This window comes from Melospiza melodia, chromosome 19 (assembly GCF_035770615.1).
Source record: "Melospiza melodia melodia isolate bMelMel2 chromosome 19, bMelMel2.pri, whole genome shotgun sequence".
Classification (NCBI taxonomy): Eukaryota; Metazoa; Chordata; class Aves; order Passeriformes; family Passerellidae; genus Melospiza; species Melospiza melodia.
The window spans coordinates 13,182,546-13,199,971 of record NC_086212.1 but is presented as its reverse complement, the minus strand read 5'-3'; the positions used below and the strand labels follow the sequence as shown (position 1 = coordinate 13,199,971).

The window sequence follows — 17,426 nt, the reverse complement described above, 5'->3', positions numbered from 1 at the left end:
AAAAGAACAAAGAAATTACTCAGTCTATTTGCACAAAGTCATGCAGAGTTGATTCACAGTTTTACAGAATTATTACTGACAATCATTTGTAGGGGGTTAGAGTAACAAACCAGCTACTTTACATCTTGGACAGAATGAAGAGATGGAAAAAAATCCCCAAGCCATGTCTTGCACATATTCTTTGAAAAGTAGCCTTGATTTTTGTGCCAGTAACTTTTTTCATCCTTGGTACACTCCAAGCCTGGGGGTTAATCAGTTTTCATCCGCCAAGGCTAAATTCTGCTTTGCTGGGCTGCTTGGGCCAAGTTTGCAAATGTGGGAAATCCTGTTGCACCTGCTGAAGAGCACAAACCATCACAGGCACAATCCCTGGGCTCTGCAGGCTCCAGCAGCATCTCAGGAATGGTCCAGAGAACTGCCATGTGCAAAAGCACTTTCCTTGTGAACTGCACAATTTTGAATGCATCCTTCAAGTGAAAAATTACCCAGTCTGAGGCATTTTATTAAAGAGACGTGCGAGACTGAACACACCAAGCACAAATGTGTGAACCACTTGAAAGCACTGTGGACATCCACCAACACTGACAACTTGTGAGGCAAGTTTCCAAAGATGTGCAAGGTGTCTTTACGTAACACCACAGTCTGGGACACGCTAACACACACCACACACAGTGAAAAACACACCCTCCTAAATGGAGCATTAGCTACTCCTGCACCAGGCAGAAAGGGGAAATCTGAGTACCTGGAGAAAAGGGGACACTGATGGGTTACAGCCTCTAGCACTGCTGCCTCCCTGTACAGAGTAAAAAAGCAGCATTTAGTTAAAAAAAACTCTAAAAGTGAAGGTGGAGTGGATGCCAGCCTGAGCCTGAACACAGACAGTGCCCTGGTTGTGCATCTCTGAGTGGGATGGTGACTGACGCGTCTCGGGGCGACACGCTCCAAAGCGGCATCCTGCACCAGAGAGATCCAAACCAGGGATCACGCCCCACTGAGCACAGCACAGCCTGGGAGGGATGCCAGCCAAATGTACACACAGCTCTATTTGTCTAAGGCCTACCAGTCCCCTTTGCATCTACTGAAGACCCAACTTCCTGGGCACATTTACCTTGCAAATGAAATCTGTGCCCCGTTTTACACACCTGCCCCACAAGCACAGAGCTGCCAGCCTGGTACAGCTCATCAGAGCCAGGAGAGGCCAAAACCAGCACAGGAAGAGCTGCCACAGAGCTCTAAACCAATTTGGGAAAACCTGCTTGTTTGTCCTCATGCTTGAGGCTGCTGATTTCCAATGAGAGGTATAAACCTCTCCCCAAACTGCATTCAAGATGCTACGGAAAATTTGTATTAAAACCTTATAAACATTCCCAATTCCTATCCCTCTCCATACTACATAAATTAATGCAACACAAGCTCTCTTGTATAAGAACATGTAGGCACCAACAACCTTCTCCCTCCAACAAGAGTTTATCTGAGGAGGTGCTGTAGATAGAAGGGAAGGAAAAAGGTTCCCAGCAGGGTTGTCTTCAGAAAGATCGAGTCCTTAAAGCCAAGATTTCAGCTGCAATGCAAGACTGAAAGGATGCACGTGCTAAACAGTAGCGTGTCCTTCAGAAGGAAAAAAAAAGCTAAATCAGGAACCTGCAGCATTAGGTGGATGCTTGGATAAACACTGTTCAACACACCACAGCAGAAATGCTAATGCAAGTTTAGTTTTCACACCAGAGAGATTTCAAAAGATTCGCAAAGCTTTGATAATATTTAACATCTTTACTAATTTCCTTTTTGGTGCAATCATAAATTTACCACGGTAGCCAAAAGATCTGGGATGAACTACAAGTTCTAGCTGGCTCCAAAGCCAACAAGAATAATGTGTGCTGTTACTATTTTCTCTCAAAACATACCTCTGCAAAACTGACTCAAAATGAGAAAAGAAATTGTGAAACTGTCATTACAAAGAAGCATTTAAAATGCAGATCAAAGTGCTGCCTTAGAAGCTGTATTCCTTGCCAAATCATCAAAGCTCTCTTTACTCTCAACAGCTCCCCAAATCCTCTGATTTGAACGATAAATTCTTACAGCCGAAATTTATCTGCTTAAAAAAAAACAAACAACAACAACAAAAAAATCAAAAAAGACCAAACCCCACAACTCCTTTCTCTGGTTACCACCTTCTTCATTAACCAGTTCACTGGAGCCACTTTCCTGTATTACTAAATTAAGTTTCATGGACGTGTTTATGCCTGCATGCACACAGACAGAGAGTACCCTGAGACCTCTTCAAGTGCTGAAAACTTGTCAGCCCTTGGTGGTGCCTGTGTGCAGGGTCCCTGCAGGTCCCAGAGGGGTCTGTGTGTGTGTGCAGGGTCTCTCCAGCTCTGAGAAGGGGTCTGTGTGTGTGTGCAGGGTCTCTCCAGCCCCCAGAGGGGTCTGTGTGTGAGTGCAGGGTCCCTGCAGCCCCCAGAGGGGTCTGTGTGTGTGCAGGGTCTCTCCAGCTCTGAGAAGGAGTCTGTGTGTGTGTGTGCAGGGTCTCTCCAGCTCTGAGAAGGAGTCTGTGTGTGTGTGTGCAGGGTCTCTCCAGCTCTGAGAAGGGGTCTGTGTGTGTGTGCAGGGTCCCTGCAGCTCCCAGAGGGGTCTCTGTGTGTGTGCAGGGTCTCTCCAGCTCCCAGAGGGGTCTGTGTGTGTGTGCAGGGTCTCTCCAGCTCCCAGCACTGTGTGTGTGTGCGGGGTCTCTCCAGCTCTGAGAAGGGGTCTGTGTGTGTGTGCAGGGTCTCTGCAGCCCCCAGAGGGGTCTGTCTGTGTGTGCAGGGTCTCTCCAGCTCTGAGAAGGGGTCTGTGTGTGTGTGCAGGGTCTCTGCAGCCCCCAGAGGGGTCTGTCTGTGTGTGCAGGGTCTCTCCAGCTCCCAGCACAGTGTCCAGGTTCCAGGTGCTGGCACTCAGGGAGCTGCTCCCATGCTCAGCACCAGGATCCCCTTCACTCCTCACTCACCCATGGCTCCTGGAGGAGCTCCCAGACTGCATTCCCTGCAGCAGGAAACAGCAATGCAGCAGCCACTGACCAGCTGTGGAAGATGAAGCGAGGGGTCAGATCCTGCTGCCACACAGCTCCTCCCTGTTCCTCGCTGTTCAGGCCCGGCCGCGCCGCTCGCAGACAGAGCAGGGCTGGGATGTGTTTCCTCACCTGGGAGCTGCCCGAGTGACCTACCTCCTGCCACCCAAAATAGTTATCAAATATCCACCCAGCAATTCAGCCACACAGACAGGAAGAACACTGCCTGAAAACATCCCAGGGACACCAATGATTGCTGTGCTTTATGGCCATCTGTGAGTGTGCTCATTGGGTGAGCCAAGCTCCATTCACTGCAGGGAAGTGGCCCTTGTACCTCGTCCCCAGCAGCTCTGCAGCCCGGCTCTGTCCCTTTGATGGAACCCGCCAGGAGCAGACACACCGTGTGTCAGAGAACTGGAGGGATCTGATAAGGCAAACCACACACCAGGATGGGATCTCCCTCCAGGAAGCAAACTGGTTGGAAGTCTTCACATGAGACACCACTGCAAATAAATTAACTTTTTTCTTCACTAATTAGGCTTAGCAAATTCTGACAGCTGCTGCTACCTGAATGAAACAACATCGACAGACATGACTGTACACTGAGTTACTCAGGAAAGGAGCTGGATTGTAATTACCCTTTATTAGTGACACCATGTAGTTTGGTACTTCCCTTGGAAAGGTCTCCTCATGTCTCTTCACTTATAATTTACATTTATAAATTCATTCTAGAACTGGATTTATCAAACCACCAACTTTCAACTGGGAAATATAAAATTATTCTTTTTTCGATGAGCAACAGCAAATAAAAGTAAGGACATGTGTTTGTTGGTGCTCTTCTCTGCATTCACAAAGGAAGCAGTGGTAGCAGCTAATTCAATATCCCAAAAATTTAGAGACAATCCCAGATCCTACCTTGGGAATTCCTGGCTTTAATGAAAATAATATGGTTGCTGTTCCCCACACACCCTTTGGTTCTGGTGTTCTCACAGCCAGGATCTGAAAACACACTAGGGAGGCAAACATTCAGGGGGTGGAGGATGCCTCCACACCAGAAACTAACAGGACTTGCTGCAGCAAACACCCTGACACTGACTGAAAAGAAGAATGAACCACGTCTTGCCTCCACTTGGCACTACAAATGATCACCTCCAATTATACAGGATCACCTCTGGGGCCATGTGCTGGTCCCGCTGTGCAGCACAGCGCAATCCAGGTGCTCACTCACAGGAAAAAAACAAAGTTTGACTATTTCCCATGCATTTCCCCCTCTGTGTCTTTCCATTCTCCCATTCGACATCAATTATAAAACACTAAGACCAAAATCACTACCTGAGGGCACAAATAAACTGCAATTTCAATAAAGACCCCTGTGCTCTCCAGGCTCAGGGAATCAGGCCTTTCCTGGGCTGTGAAAGGTGGGACTGCAGAGAGCCTGGGTGCCCTGGCATGGCCAAGGGCACACACACACAGCTCCTGGGCCACCATAAATAAAGCCAGCCATGCTCTGCTCCTCCGGGATCACACCTTGGGATGCTGATCTCAGCAAAAAGCAGCGCTCACCACAGACACACAACCAGAGCCAGACACAGGGAACTCCCCGGTTTGGCTGAGGTCAAACCGAGATGCCACAAACTGAACATGCTCTGTGCAAGCACTTTTGGGCTTGCTGAAATGCTGGGAGCAGCTCTGGCTTCCCTCCACGAGGAAAACTTTGGGGGGGAATAAAGAAGCACGTGGCTCATATCCACTGTGCCCTGGAACAAGCCATAACTGCCGATGACAGAGTGTCAGGAAAGAAATGCATTTGTCAGAAAAGCAGTGTGAAAGCGGAAAGAAGATGTGATCCCTGGTTGAGCCATATGCATTTGGTTTGTTATTCAACCGAAGAATGTGAAAACCTAGAAGCGTTGGCTTGGCCAGGAACCTGCTCTCACGGGGGATCGGCATCGATGCTGGGAGATGCAAGGACACCTCCCAAAAATCCCAAACGCCTCGGATAACATCCTGCACCATCCAAGTGTCCGCACGGGCTGTGCCGAGAGCCGCCGCGGCAGCTCGGGCAGGGCCGCCCGGGCGGTACCGGTACCGGCGGGGAGGCAGGCACGGAGCCTGCCCCAATAATTGGTTATTGACAGCCTCCTCCGGCACGCCGCTCGCCCCTGACCCGCTGAGGCAGCCGAGGCGATCAGAGCCCGCCGCTGCGGCCGTCTGGCTGCTCAGCACCGCCCGGCGCACCGGCACTGCAGCCCGGCGGCGGGCGAGACTCCCGCCCCCAAAAAACCCTGCTCTAATCCTAATCTGGGAGCGCCACACACAGAAAGCAGCTGCTGCCTCCACCGCAGCGCCGCGGCCGCCATACGGAACGAATCCTGCGAGGAAAAGGGGTCTGGGCATCGCTTGGACAGTTAACCTATTTAGAGGGTTGTAAATCAGAGGAGTTTGCGTGTTCCTCCTCCCCGTGCCACTTTCCCGAAGCGTTCCTGCCTGGTAACTGAAAATTTTGGCTGGAAAATTAAGGAGCATCTGGTGGTAGCTGCTCTGAGGTTCCCTGAAAGTCGTGTCAGAAAGATGCACGAAAATCAAGCGACTGGAGGAGGAAAAACGCTGTAGAATGAATTTATCTCAGGGAGGCTCAGCTCTGCCCTTTCCACTGGAGCCAGGTGCAGGAGGCGATCAGGTAACACCAGCAGAGCTCTCCTGTAGCACAGAGGTGAGCAATGCTGCCCGCCATCAGCAGGAAATAAATAATAACATTGGAGATAAGAAACCTACCCCAACATGAAATAAGGAAGGGCAGCAATAAGGGAGCTCACGGGAACTCAGTACTTGAGTGTCAGGACCCCAGAGCTGACAGAGGACATGGGACAAGGCAGGGAAGGACCTCAGGAGCATCAGGCATGAGGATCCCACTTATAATTTATAATAACACCCATCCCAATCCGAGGTCTCCCCCGGTGTCATTCACTCTTCCCTGTCTCTCACACCTCCCATCCATAAGCAGCACCTGCCTCTTACCAAGCCTTTCACATGCTGACAAAATGGGGGGAAAAATTAGAAACTTTGCCATTTCTAAGAAGTCAAAGAGTGAAATTAAAAGCCTGAGTTGTTCCAACAAAACCTCATGCCAAGAGTTAGACTGGAATAGAAGCTTTTTCTTCAAAAGACATTACACATTTTAATTCACAACTTCTATCACAACCATGAGCCTTGCTCAGACACAAAGTCTCATCCTTGGGATTCTGTGGGACACAGTTTATGGTCAGCAACTGGCTGACACAAAAAAGAACTGTATCTTCATTATTTATACACTGCTATTGGTATGCACATCTAGCCCGGCCTGTTAAAGTCAGGGAAGAATAATGGTCTATTCAGTACCGGTAGTGTTAATAAAATCAGGCAAATCCAGCTTAGTTTTGTCTGAACACGAATGAGATTAAATCAAGATTAAAAGTGCATACAGTACAAAGGGTATGGTTTATGCTAAAATTCAGAATGAACACATTTTAGTACCCGGTATACAAATGCCTGCAGACCTTCTCCGGGACTCAGACACCTGAATTAAACAAGGATGAAGCTGGGGAAGGAGAAGGCAGACGACGCTGGACAAAAGCCATCCAAAATAGCAAGGGACAGATGCTCTGCAGCCCCGCTGGAGGTAACGGGGCAGATCCTGTGCTAGCAGAAACAGGCACGGCTCAGCTGGCTCTCCCTGCACGCACCGAGCGCCAGCCTGCCCCGTCGCAGTGCCAGGCATATATGCAAAATCCAGACTCTTTCCCAAGTTTTCCTTTTGGACCATTTTGCATCAGTCTGTGCAGGGTTGGGATTTCAAGGCACTGAACGAGGTGCTTAGCAGGGTACAATCCTGACAACCCTCCCGCTCTGGGATGCCTTGAAAGCCTTCCCTTTACAGAAAATACCATTTGCTTAAAACTGCCAAAGAGCCCAACTCGTTCCTCTCCCCTCAGCAGTAATATTCCTGCTCTCCCACCTTCGTGCACTTCATTTCCAAGAGGGAAAGAGCACACAGAGAAGTGGTGAATATTTAGGTCAGGCACTGCCCTCACTGCTACTCTGCGAGGGTTGAAAAATATTAATGAAAAAACCCAAATCGCCCTTCGGAGCAAAAAGCCCCGAGTGGCTGGAGACGGGGGGAACAGGTTCCCAAATACAAACCCTGCTCGGGTGCCCGGCCCGCGGTGCCCCCGGTACCGAGGCGAGCGGGATTTACACGGGGGCAGCGCAGACCGCCGGGGGAGGCCGGGGAGCGCCCCAGCATCACCCCCGCGGGCGGGCAAGGCGCGGGGCAGGGGCACCGGCAAAGGGCGAGAGGCGGCGGTGATGGAGCCGCGATGGGGAGGAGCGGGGATCTCAGCCCGGAGCCGGCGGGGAGCGGCCGATCCCGGGCAGCTCCGGCAGCCCGGCCCGCGCCGTGTCACACCCGCACCGACATCCCAGCGGCAACAGATGAGAGAGAGAGAGAGAGAGAGAGAGAGAGAGAGAGAGAGAGAGAGAGAGAGAGAGAGAGAGAGAGCGGGGCTGGCACGGCGGGGGAGGAAAAGCACTCCGGGAAGGCGCATCGCAGCCAAGGGTCCCGGGAGCCCCCGCGGGAAGTTCCCCGCCCGCGGCGGGGCCGCCGGGCACTCCCGCAGCCGGGCACCTCCCGCACCCTCCCCGGGAGCAGCGGGACTGGTACTTACTGATCTCCATGCTCTGGAACAAAGACCTTTTGCAGTTGCATGTGCAGGACACATTGGGCTGAATAGCTACGGCCGTGCTGTTCAGCCCCATGAAGTTATACATTTAAACACACACACAAAAAAAAAAAAAAAAAAAGAAAAAAAAAAAAAAAAAAAAAGGAAGGCGACGGCGACACAAAGAACTTCCCGGCCGCCGAGCGCTCCCCGGGCAGCACCACATAAAGCCGGGGCTCCTCCTCGGCGCGGGGGGGCGGAGGGAGGGAAATGCAGCTGCGATCAGAAATTGGAAATAAAAAACCCAGCGCGGCGCAGCGCCCCCGGCAGCGGCTCCGCTCGGCCCCGCGGCTGCTCCGCGCCCCTCCGGCCCGGGAAGCGGCAGCGCTGGGCCCGGCCGCGGCAGCCCCGCACTTTTGTGGGGCGCGGCGCGGTGGGAGCGCGGTGGGAGCGCGGCCCGCCCGCTCCCGCTCCGCTCCCGCCCCCCGCGCTCATTCACGGCCACGGGGACGCGGCCGCGCCGCCGCCGCCGCGGGCGGGACCGTGACGTCAGCGCCAGACGGGGACTGCCCTTCCCTTCCCTTCCCTTCCCTTCCCTTCCCTTCCCTTCCCTTCCCTTCCCCGCGCTGCTGCCGGGAGCGGGGCCGGGGGCAGTGCCCGGCTGGGACCCCCGGAACCGCAGGGCGGGCCAGGCTGGAAGGGACCGCCGTGGGTCAGCCGGTGTCCCACCTCCCGGCCCAGGCAGGGACATCCCGGAGCACAGGATTGTGTCCAAGCTTCTGGAATAACTCCAGCGAGGGAGACTCCACACCCTCTCCGGGCAATCTGTTCAGTGTTCGTTCACCTGCACAGAAACAAAGTTCTTCCTCGTGTTCTGGTGGAAATTCCTGGCCATCTGGTTTGTAGCCTCTTGTCCTACCGCTCAGCACCACGGAACAGAGCCTGGTCCATGTTCTTGGCACCCTTCCTTTAGATATTTACATGTATTGATGAGGTCTCCTCTCAGCCATCCCTTGAGTGCGAGCAGGCCCTGCTCTCTCAGCCTTTCCTCATCAGAGATGCTCCACTCGTTACTGCACCCACCCACCCTCAGTGGATCTTTAAAGTATCACCTGCACTGAGCCCACCCAGGTGGGTCCAGTGGCACCCTCAGCTGCCACCTCCAGCAGGACCTGGCAGAGATGATCCTTTTGCAGGACCTTTTGCAGATCAGCTCCAAAAGCACCTGGGTTTGGGTATCCTGCTGGAAAAGCACCCAAAATTCAAGCTCACCCTACAACATCCCCCTTCAGGCCCAGCCCCACAGCACTGAGCCACAGGGCTCCAGGCTCACTTCACACAGCCAGTCCCCAGCGCAGCATTTCAGACAGAAAAATGGGAAAGATTGGGAAGGAGATGCAGGGGATAGCCCAGTCTGACCATGGCTGAGCTCAGTGAAAATTCTCATTAGCTCCCATGGTGGTGCCAGTGGTGCTGCTCAGAGCTCAGGAACTGTTCCTGACACATTCTCACTTTTGTTTCAAACCACACGCTGTAAAATGGAGTGACCCCATTCACTGCAAGACAGGTAAAAGGAAAAAAAACATCATCTCTTCCCTAAGGGCTCATTGTGCCAAGCTTTAGTCGAGACAGATTTTTATATTTTTTCTGGGAAATAAACCTGTGAAAACAAAGGTTTATAATGAAAATGCTGAAACAAGCTTAACTACAGTGGTGCGAAGTAGCTGCTATAAATCTCGGTGAATCCTGTTACTGGGAGATAAAGGCAGCTTCAGTTATCTTCTAAGAAAGCACATTTCCCTGCAACTGTTGATAGCTCTGATTTAGGATTTGGGAGTATCTGAGGCCTCCCCAGCTGGGCCTGCATTCCCCAGAGATGCTGTTGGGAAGATGCACCGAGGTGGGGACAGGCAAACAACGAGCAGAAACCCTATTCCTACAAAGCTGAAGCAATCACAGAAGATGGATGGTCTCAAAATTCAGATCAGATTCAGTGGCACTCATTGGTAAGGTTTAACCTTTATTTCCCTGCCCAGAAAAGGAATTTATTTCTACATGACTGCTACAAACTAATGTTAAATAAACACCCACCCGTGCTTTACTCCTGCAGCCCATCCAGTCCTGTGAAAATGCCTGGAGAGCAGGAACAAGGAATTGCCAGGTTGTTTAATATTTTACTCTTTGCCACTCGACAGATGGTAACTCCCAACAATTACTGACCAAAGGAAACAGGGAAGGGGATTGTGTGGCTCGGATAGAAACGGGCTGAGAGAAGTTTGTGCTCCCCAGTACTGAGCACACGTGAATTATCCAACAGGTGCCATTCCCAAAGGCAGGGGAGGTGCTGGGGTGGCACCAGAGGTGGGAATTGGTGTGCTGGGAGATTAGAGACAATTATGTGAAAAAAATCTGTGCTAGAGCTGGAGATAAAGCATTTCCAATTCTATTTTATATTTTGTTTCCTGCCTCAGTTTCCTCATCAGTAATGCAGGAGGGGTAATCCTGATTCCTTCAGGTTATTTCTTGGGCTTAATTTATTTTGTGGCAGTCAGATTTTTAGAAATGCTTCGTGAAAATGTGAAGGAAGAAACATTACCCCTGTTACAAAGACACTTGGCCCACCAGCCCCAGAAAGGACATCAAGTAAAAGCCAGGCACACACATGGTCAAAATTCTGAAGACAAATTCCAGTTCAGATATGCTTTATCACTCAACCTACTTTTATTATCTGGAAATCTATCTTTATATTATATTGAAAACACTTGGTGGTTGAACATTAGCGACACCTTTCCAAAGGACCTTCCTTGACTGGCCAGGAAAGGTGGCTGGCAGCTTATCTGAGCCTACCAGCTTGCCACTAACATCCTTTGCACTGAAAACACACAGCAGTGCCATAAACAAGTCAGGGTGAGGACTGCACGTGTCCCTGTGTCATGTGAGGTCCCAGCTGGCAGCTCCAGCCCTGCCAAGCCCATGAGCTCTTCAGCCTTGTGGATGTGGCCACAGTTCACGTTTGATTCAGAATTCTTGGATGTTAACACAGTCAGGAGACCCTTAAACAGTCTCAGGAGAGGGAATGCAGCTCCAAGCAATGGATTATTCTTCTGAGGCAGGTCAGCTCCTTGAGTGAAGGGTCCTTGTCTGCACGGCCTTGCCTTCCAAAAGGCTTTGCCATCCCGAAGGCATCACCCTGGGCACAGGGACAGGAGAGGGGTGCCCTGAGCCATGGCACTGCCAGCACCCCGTGCCCAGGCTGCCCTGGAGCTGTGGCAGAGGCAGCTCCTGCCCTCACCCCATGAATCAGCTTGTTCTAGGGGGAGTTTTTACGAGCTCACAAAGCTCTGGTGGATAAAGGCTCCTATTTCAGGTGCAGGCTGCTGCAAGTTCACACATCTTCCCGACCTTCTTTAAAAATAAAGAAAAAATAACTGTTTGCAAGTCGATGCTGGTTTAAAAATCCTGTTTACCACCTTCCCCATTTCATCTGAACGACTCATGTGGCTTTAAGAATAATCAGCATTTTTCCACCATGATTTAAGAACAAATAATTAAAGTCATCCCAGATGGGCTTGTAAAAATTAAAAGTACATCATCTAACTTAAATGCTTCACCCTGTTCTTTGTAATGACACCATCCAGCCTCCAGCCCAATGCATTTGTCAGAGCTTCTGTCCCAGCAGTGGGTGCTGCTCATCTGTGGGACATTTCCAGAACATATTATTGTTGATTTTGGCTCCTGTGCTCTGTCACTGATCAGCTTTTTTCCACTTCTTTTTATGTTTTCCCTGGAGACACCTCAGACAGCTCCAGGATGAGTCTGGAACTGCGAGATCTCCCTTCGCTTCCTGGGTTTGCCATCAAATTTCAGGGAAATTCAAGGCTGCTCCCTGGGCCTCGGGCTCTGCAGCCATGGAAAGGGACCCACAGGAGCTCTGGGATCATCTGGGATCCTTGGCAGGCTGAAGGACACGGGCACATCAGTCTGCCATGGCTAGTTGGGGATTGTAACGTAATTTCACCCAGTGCCAGACCAGAAGTCAGGCATTTGCCTGTGCAGTCATATTTAAATCTCTCCTTTTATTCCTCACTGCAACACTTCAGCATCACTTAGATCATTACAGTGCAGGGCTATGGATAAATTCATAAAATGTAATGGAAAAGCAAGATCCATCTGAGAAATAAGTAACCTTAAGATTCAAATGGTGTTCAAGACAACCTAAGGAAAAACAAAACAAAAAAAGCTCCACAACTCCCCAAAGCTTTGTTAACTAAACAGTTGTCCAATAAAGAGTCCAAATATTTCACAGCATTAGTCTTTGGATTAATGTTAAATCGATACGCACTAACGCAATAGGGCAATAGTTACCATGGTGAATAATTCTATATTTATTTTCAAGCAAGCCTTATTTCTAACAATTCCAGACATGGTTTCCACTTTCTGGTGACTAACCTCTCAATTTAAGTTTATTTTTCTAACTGCTTGGTACCAGAAAGTCAGGTTTTCTCCCCAACAATTAGAACAGGATCTCTGCTGCCATAGAGAACAATGCCATGGGGATGTGGATGCTCAGCAGCTTTAGTTAAGGGTCCCACTGAGGAGGTTTTGTTCCCAACCAGGAGGGATACAAAGTCACTGAGTATTTGTTTGTAATGAAAATTTTCTTCTGAAATTACCAGAATGTACTTCCAACCCATTCTGTCTTATTTGGGGCCTGATATAACTCCAGCTGACATCACTGGGAATACTCCACCCTACCTTTGCATTTTACTGATGCAGTGGTAGGAAATACATCACGCTCTGAATTCACAGCTCCCTGCCTGAGCACACTTCATTTCCTTGTGCTGGAGAAACCAGGATGGCACAGGTAAAATAAAACAGCACCGAGGGAAGAGTTCTAACTGCACACACATAAAACCATCCCTGACTTCTTAAGGGAACAACAGAGATATGGGAGAGGGGAATGGCGCTCTGGAAAGCACACCGAGGTGACCCTGAGCTCTGCCACAGCCAGGTGAAGACTTCGGGATGATCCGAGTGATGCTGAAGGCAGCTCTGGAACGGAACAGCTGCGAGAGCTCTTGGCTGGAACTGTCCTTGTCTGATGCCCATGTACACCCACCCGGTGCTCTCCGTGCACAAATACTGCACACGCACAGCTCGTGTTTGTCACAACACATTTGCTGCTTTGCTGCTTTCGTTTCTCGCGTTAAAGGCGAGCTCAGAGCCGGGCTCTGCTCTGCGCCTTCCTGCCTGGACACACCGGGCTGGGCTGGAGCTGCCGCCCCGGGCAGGCCCCGCTCGCTGCCCCGCTCCGGAGCCATCCCGGGAGCCGCTCCGCGCCTGCCACGGGAACTCTGCGGGAGGAAGAGGAGGAGGAGGAGGCTCTGAAGATGCCCCTGCCTTGAGTCGCCATTCAGCGGCAGCACAGGGCGGCCCCAAGCCCTCTTCCCGCCATCGCCATCACTCGCGGGGTACCATAAGGGTATCCCCAGGAATGCGCCCTCGGTCTCGCATGGAAACCCAGCGGGACCGTGCCCGCAGAACCGAACTCGCCTGGCCCGGCGGGGCGGGACGCGGCCCCTTTAAATGGCGCGGAGGCCGCGGGGCAGCCCCAGATGGCCCCGGTGTCACGGGCAGGCGCTGCCCCGCCCCCGCCGGCAAAGGCCGCAGCCAATCAGAAGTGACGGCGGCGGCCGCGGGGCGCGAGGCGGCCAATCAGCGCAGGGGGCGTGGCGCGCGGCCATGCGGGCGGCGGCGCCACGTGGGGCGGGGCCGTGACCGCGCCGTGACCCGGGGCCGCGACAAAGGCGCAGCGCGCGCTTCCCGCGCCGCCGCCTTAAAGGGACAGCGCGGGCCCCGCGCCGCCCGAGCCACCGCGGCCGGGCGGGGCCGGCCCGACCCCCGGCGCTGCCGCTGTGCGCGCCCTGGGTGTGCCGCGGCACCCGCGGCGCTGCCAGCGCTTCCTGCCCCGGTCATGAACCGGCTCAGCCGCCCGTACGCGCAGCAGGCAGGGACAGATGGCATCGCCTCTGCGGGGCGTCGAGCGGTGACCGTGCCCTGCCTCGAGCTGGACAGACAGCCGGGGCTCAGTCCTGGCAGGACAGACGGACAGGCAGGGTTTGCTTGCATCCACCGGGCAGGACAGACAGACAGACAGACAGGGCTGGACCATGAAGTCCTCCATTCCCTGTGCAGGCCGAGCCTGCCTGCTCCGTGCCCTTATGCTCCGCTTTCCTTCAGGCTCCGCTCATTTCACACCCTCCGGTGGCACAGCCGGGGCTGCCCGAGCCGGGGGCGCTGCTGGCGGTGACCGGAGCTGGGTGCGATGGCCCCGAGCCGGGCTGGCCCTGTCCCATCGGCTCTGTCCCATCGGGGCCCTGTCCCATCAGCTCTGTCCCATCGGGGCCCTGTCCCATCGGCTCTGTCCCATCGGGGCCCTGTCCCATCGGCTCTGTCCCATCGGGGCCCTGTCCCATCAGCTCTGTCCCATCGGGCCCTGTCCCATCAGGCCCTGTCCCATCGGGCCCTGTCCCATCGGGCCCTGTCCCATCAGGCCCTGTCCCATCGGGCCCTGTCCCATCGGGCCCTGTCCCATCAGGCCCTGTCCCATCGGGCCCTGTCCCATCGGGCCCTGTCCCATCGGGGCCCTGTCCCATCGGGGCCCTGTCCCATCGGGCCCTGTCCCATCGGGGTCCCTGTCCCGTCGGGCCCTGTCCCATCGGCTCTGTCCCATCGGGCCCTGTCCCATCGGCTCTGTCCCATCGGGCCCTGTCCCATCGGCTCTGTCCCTTCAGGCCCTGTCCCTTCGGGCCCTGTCCCCGGCAGGGCGTGCAGCCCCAGCCCCTCTGCTCACACTGGTCACAGCTGACACCATCACACCAAACCTGCGAGAGCGGAGCCTTCCGCAGCAGCGAGACAGAAAAGCAAACAAACGGCAGGGCTAGGAAAGAGGGAGGATCCTGGAACACAAATGCTCCCATAAATGTCTTTTCCATAAGTCTATTTACTCAGCTGCTGAAATTATTTCAACTGAGTGATTAGTCTTACATGCTAAAACCAAGCCATCCATTCTCTTCTCCGATGGTCCAAAATCCTACATCTGGTACTTTATCTGCAGTCTATTTTCCCCCTTTTTGTTCCAAAGAGAGCGTTTCTGCAGTATTTGATCCCCAGATGCTCTGTATCATCACAGTTTGGGCTCAGAGGTGAATCACAGATATTAAAAGTGGTTGTTTCAGTCCCAGTCGGCTGCAGAGAGCTGAAGCCTCTCACAAAGAGACAAAACTGATAATTTGAGAGCTGCTTTTCAAAGAGAATAAAGAGAAAGTGTTTTAATTTCAAATGAGAAGACCCTTAAAACGTACATTTGACCTCCTGTACTGCCTTGGAGTGTTGCAACCCCAAACCTGACATGCTGACATTTCTGGGGATGAGAATCTCTGGGGGTCCTCTTGTTCCTAAAATACAAGCCAGGAAAAATAGAGGCCTTGAAGTGAGGGCAGATCATCACCACCATCAGCCTCAGTGATTCCCTGAGCTTGAAGCTGTCTGTGCAGTTTATATTTTGCATCCAGGTGATGTACAATAAAACAACTGAACACAGGATGTATATAAAACATCACCCCCTCTCCATTACCAATAATCTCTAGCTTTACTGGAACATTTTAAAAAGCCAAATTTTTTGCACTTTTTTCTCAAGTCACGTGGAGTCTTGCCTGAGCCTGGTACTGTTTGGCACCAAGAGAAGTTACAGGCACATCTAATTAAATTGTATGAATCAGGGATATTGAATTGTTGAAGGGATTTTTTTCCTTGTTGTTATTGCAGTTTTGGATTTCTAATGATTCTGATAATCTATGAAATTACATATTCTAAGTTTTAAGAGAAAACACAAAAAAGACACCATTTTGGGGCTCCAGGGAGCATGTGTGAATCTGATTTTCCAAATGAAAAGAGTTATAGCATCAGTTAAAACCTAAAGGCTTCACTTTCCCAAATCTTTTATGCTAGATTTTATACAGCTAATACATCGCCAATGTTTCCAAGGAAACCAATATGCCCTGTTCTCTCTGAAACTAATCTCACTATTAAAACAATTAAAAACTTAATCTGCGTTCTCCTCCCTCCCTCTCCCTCTCTGCTTTTAGTATTATCGCATGCATTTTAATTAAAAACATGAGTGCAATAAATTTTTTACACATACGTAGGCAACAGTGTAAATTACCTAAAGGAACCTTGGCTCCAGAGTGTAATAATCGGGAACGAAATATATCACAACAATTGAGCAAAGCCCAATTAACAGGAGCCCTGACGAATCAATTACAGCCCCTGCTCATCTCTGAAGGCTGCCAGCTGTAGCTGATGGAGAGGAGTTTAAAAGTCAGCTTCAGGTGTTGGATGTGGTGTGCACAAACCCCTGAATCTCGGCTGGTGGGACAGGAAGCTCTGCTCCTGATTTTTCAGGCTCAGAGGGGTCTCCTGTAAAAGATGTGTGAATGTGGTGTTTGGGGACAGGGTTTAGTGATGGCCTTGGCAGCACTGGGGGAATGGTTGGACTTGGTGACCTTAGAGGGCTTTTCCAATATAAACCATTCTGTGATTCTATGGAAGGAATCCAGTGGGAGCCTCAACACCTCCACCTGCACCCACTCACTGCACTGTGAGAGCACCTGGAGAAAGAGGGGGCTTGGAAATCCATCACTGACAGCGAGCTTTGAAAATATGACAGGGCTTTAGAGCACCTCCCTCCCAAGCTGGGTGGCTTGGCATGGATGGGTCACTGGCCCCCTTCTTCTGAGGAAGTTCTGTGTTCTGCCAGGTTTCTTTGTGTGAGATTTGGGGCCTGCAGGCCTGAGCTGGTAGCCCAGGTCAGTGCTGGAGGCACCTTCCATCAGCACAGCCCAGTCCCAGGGATGGCAGCCCTTGGATAAGCTCTGCTGCACTGCCTGAAGCCTCTGCTGGTTTGTTTGTATTGACTTTGAGAGCGCCATTGCTGTCCCCAGGAGTTGGAAAACAAACAGGAGCCCCTGGTGCCAGCACCAAGGAGCTTAAAGCCTGGCTGCAAACACACAGCCCGGGCTCTGTGCTCCGGGTTTGATCTGAAGAGGCATTAGGATCCAGCTGCGGGGCTTTGGGCTCTGAGCTGAGGAGAGGGAGCTGCAGGTCAAGAGGCTCCTGAAAAGAGGAAACAGGCTCCACGAGGAGAAGTGAATGGCCCCGGGAAGGCAGCAAACACAGCCCCGCTCTTTGTTTCCCCCTCATTGTGCTCCCGGCCCTGCTGCTGCTCTCGGGCCCGGCCCCTCTGTTCCCCCGTGAGCGCCACTTCCATCCCGTGAGGGAGGAAGGCAGCAGTCGGCTCAGGGGTGTTTCATGTGGATCCAAGAGCTAAATGTGGCCCTGCCCTGTGTGTGCTGCCCCGGCTCCCCAGGGAGCAGGAGGGAAATGCAGCCAGAGCCGCTTCCTCCACCATTGTCTGAGCACTGGGACATCCTCCTGCCAGGCCAGGCACTGGGGATGGGGTGTCTGAGGAGCTTCCAGTTTGCCTCACGCCTCTGCACAGCGCTGGACTGGGAAACTGGAGTGGGGCCCAGGCTCTGTCCTCCCTCCCTGGGATTCCCTCAGGCATTGGGTTGCCCAGAAGATTTAGGGAAATGAATCCTGCTCACTCCTTCACACACATC

General features: G+C 52.3%; 1 protein-coding gene and 1 long non-coding RNA gene across 5 annotated transcripts in view; both read right to left on the bottom strand.

Annotated features, from left to right (window-relative positions):
- PMEPA1 (prostate transmembrane protein, androgen induced 1) overlaps positions 1-8,101 on the bottom strand; it is a 44,055-nt gene extending 35,954 nt beyond the window's left edge. For 3 of the 4 annotated variants that reach the window (XR_010030089.1, XM_063172594.1, XM_063172595.1), the window contains exon 1: positions 7,753-8,101. Coding sequence is in view for 3 of the 4 variants with exons in the window: in XM_063172594.1 (XP_063028664.1) it covers positions 7,753-7,855 (103 nt within the window). In the remaining variant the exon portion in view is untranslated. The remainder of the gene's footprint in view (positions 1-7,752) is intronic. The other variant, XM_063172596.1, reaches the window with a different exon arrangement.
- Positions 8,102-10,443: 2,342 nt separating this feature from the next.
- LOC134426778 (uncharacterized) overlaps positions 10,444-17,426 on the bottom strand; it is a 47,864-nt gene continuing 40,881 nt past the window's right edge. Inside the window, exon 5 of the long non-coding RNA XR_010030043.1 lies at positions 10,444-11,148. This is a non-coding gene — a long non-coding RNA (uncharacterized LOC134426778). The remainder of the gene's footprint in view (positions 11,149-17,426) is intronic.